At 63.6% G+C, this 2,250-nt stretch overlaps 1 protein-coding gene across 1 annotated transcript in view; it reads left to right on the top strand.

The window, feature by feature from the left end:
* Nucleotides 1–2,250, top strand: part of GATSL3 (GATS protein-like 3) — a 4,142-nt gene that overhangs the window by 556 nt on the left and 1,336 nt on the right. Inside the window, exons 2-5 of the mRNA XM_005869819.2 lie at nucleotides 184–254; nucleotides 1,228–1,415; nucleotides 1,502–1,634; nucleotides 1,896–2,022. Coding sequence (XP_005869881.1) covers nucleotides 184–254; nucleotides 1,228–1,415; nucleotides 1,502–1,634; nucleotides 1,896–2,022 — 519 coding nt within the window. The remainder of the gene's footprint in view (nucleotides 1–183; nucleotides 255–1,227; nucleotides 1,416–1,501; nucleotides 1,635–1,895; nucleotides 2,023–2,250) is intronic.

The following is a 2,250-nucleotide window of genomic DNA, read 5'->3' as shown; positions in this document are numbered from 1 at the left end:
AGGGGGAGGCGGGAAACAGCTCGCGGTTCCCGAGATGGGGCCCGTTCCCCACTGGGAGGAAACTGAGGCTTGAAGGGGCAGGGAGCGCCCGGCCAAGGGGTCTCTACGGGGTCTCTACGGGCGGACGGAGCGGTCTGCACACCCCTCCTCCCAGCCCAGCCTGAAGATGTCTCCCCCATCCAGGTGCAAGTTCTTCAGCCTGACGGAGACTCCCGAGGATTACACGCTCATGGTGGACGAGGAGGGCTTCAAAGGTGGGGCGGGGCCGGGGAGGGAGGCCGTGCTTCCCTCTCCGCGGGTTCTCACTGATGCTGGGGTCCAGTGACTCAGGGCTGAGGCTTGGACTCCAGGGCGGGCGGGCGCACTGGCTGGGTGCCCTTGAGCAAGTCATTTCCCCTCTCCGAGCTGTTGTTTCCTCTTATTTAAAAGGGGTGTCGTGAATGGTTCTGATCTAATGGGGTCCCCAGAGGGTTTTATAAACAGGCTGCGTGTGACGGGCTCTTGGCAGCGCCAGCCTGGCAGCAGGGCCTCGGTTATACGGCTGTTCCATCCCCCTGGCCATTATTTTTCCCTGGACTTCTCTCCCTGGTGCTGGCCATCCCCTCCCTGACTCTCTGGGAACTCCACGCGTCGGTGAGGGCTGGGGAAGGACTGGAGGCAGGGAGCAGGCAACCAGCCCAGGGCAGGGTCCTGGGGGCGGGTGGGGAGTGGGGGAAAGGGACCGCTTCGCTGTGCTTGGGCAATGAGCAGCCACCCTGGCCCCGGCCCCTAGTCTGGACTGGACGCCAGCCTGGGCCCTCCCTGGCCTCTGGAGCTGACGTCTGGCTCCTACTCCTGTCAGCCTGGCCCATCCTCGCAGGCCTGGAGTCTCGGGCCAGCCAAATGGGGCTTGACCCGTCTCCCACTGCACTGCTTCAGGCCTTAGTTTCCCTGTTTGTTCTGCAACCAAGTTTGGGTCTGTTAAGAGGGAAGGGCATCCCTCGGCCAACCTGATCTACTGGCGCCCCCTCCTGGCACCACACGGTATAAGGCCCCTGTTAGCCCACAGAACACTGTCAGGAAGTCCATACCGTCACCCCCTTTTACAGACGAGGAAACTGAGACTCAGAGAAGGCAAACCACTTGTGCAAGGTCAACAGCAAGTAGATGGCGGAGCCAAGGCACAGACAGGGAAAACGAGGGGTTGGCCCTGCAGGCCCTGACTGGTCACGCGCCCTCTGCCCGCAGAGCTGCCCCCCTCGGAGTTCCTGCAAGTGGCTGAGGCCACCTGGCTGGTGCTGAACGTGTCGTCCCACAGCGGAGCCGCGGTGCAAGCTGCGGGGGTCACGAAGATTGCCCGCTCGGTCATCACGCCGCTGGCCGAGCACCACGTGTCTGTGCTGATGCTGTCCACCTACCAGACGGACTTCATCCTGGTGAGCTTCCCACGGGTGCCCGTGTCGGGAAGGGTGGGTCTGGCTGCCGGGGGGCCCGCGTGATCTGCCATCTTCCTGTGGCCCAGGTGCGGGAGCAGGACCTGTCCGTGGTGATCCACACACTGGCCCAGGAGTTCGACATTTACCGAGAGGTGGGCGGGGAGCCCGTGCCTGTTGCCAGGGAGGATTCCAGCAATGGCTGTCCCCGTGCTCAGCATGGTGAGGGCACCCTCTGGCACCCAGACCTGAGTGGGAGGGAGGCACCTCTTCCCACTGAGGCCCATTGCTTGTGTGCGGAAAGACTCGCTGCCACTGATCGACCGCCTCGCAAGAGAGGGGCACGGGGCTGGGGAAACCAACGCAGATAGGTGACTGTAGAACAGGAGGCTACACTCAACCCAGGCCCCTCCCTGGCCAGCCACCAGGGGGCGCCCCAGCCCATGGGCCTTCTCTCACTCTCCACCTCCTGGTTCCCCCCAGCAGGGCCCAACCCCACGGTGCATCCTATCCAAAGTCCACAGAACCGCTTTTGTGTCCTCACGCTGGACCCTGAAACACTGCCTGCCATCGCCACCACCCTCATCGACGTCCTCTTCTACTCCCACAGGTGGGCCTCTTGCATCTAGTCTCTCCGTCCTCACAGCCTTGTTCTCTGTGCTCTGTCCCACCACCCTCTGCCCCTCCATTGGTTCGGCACCTCGGTGCCCTTCACTGGTGTTTGGGGACGGTCCCAGTGCCGCAGTGGGAGCCCTCTCCTGTGGTGTGGGCAGAGCCACCCTGGAGCCAGGCCCTGGTCAGGACCTCTGGCCATGGGGTCCTTTGGAACAGACAGGGT

This window comes from Myotis brandtii, unplaced genomic scaffold (genome assembly GCF_000412655.1).
Source record: "Myotis brandtii unplaced genomic scaffold, ASM41265v1 scaffold303, whole genome shotgun sequence".
Lineage (NCBI taxonomy): Eukaryota > Metazoa > Chordata > Mammalia > Chiroptera > Vespertilionidae > Myotis > Myotis brandtii.
Note: the sequence above shows the minus strand (reverse complement) of the source record. Positions and strands in the feature narration are given on the sequence as shown.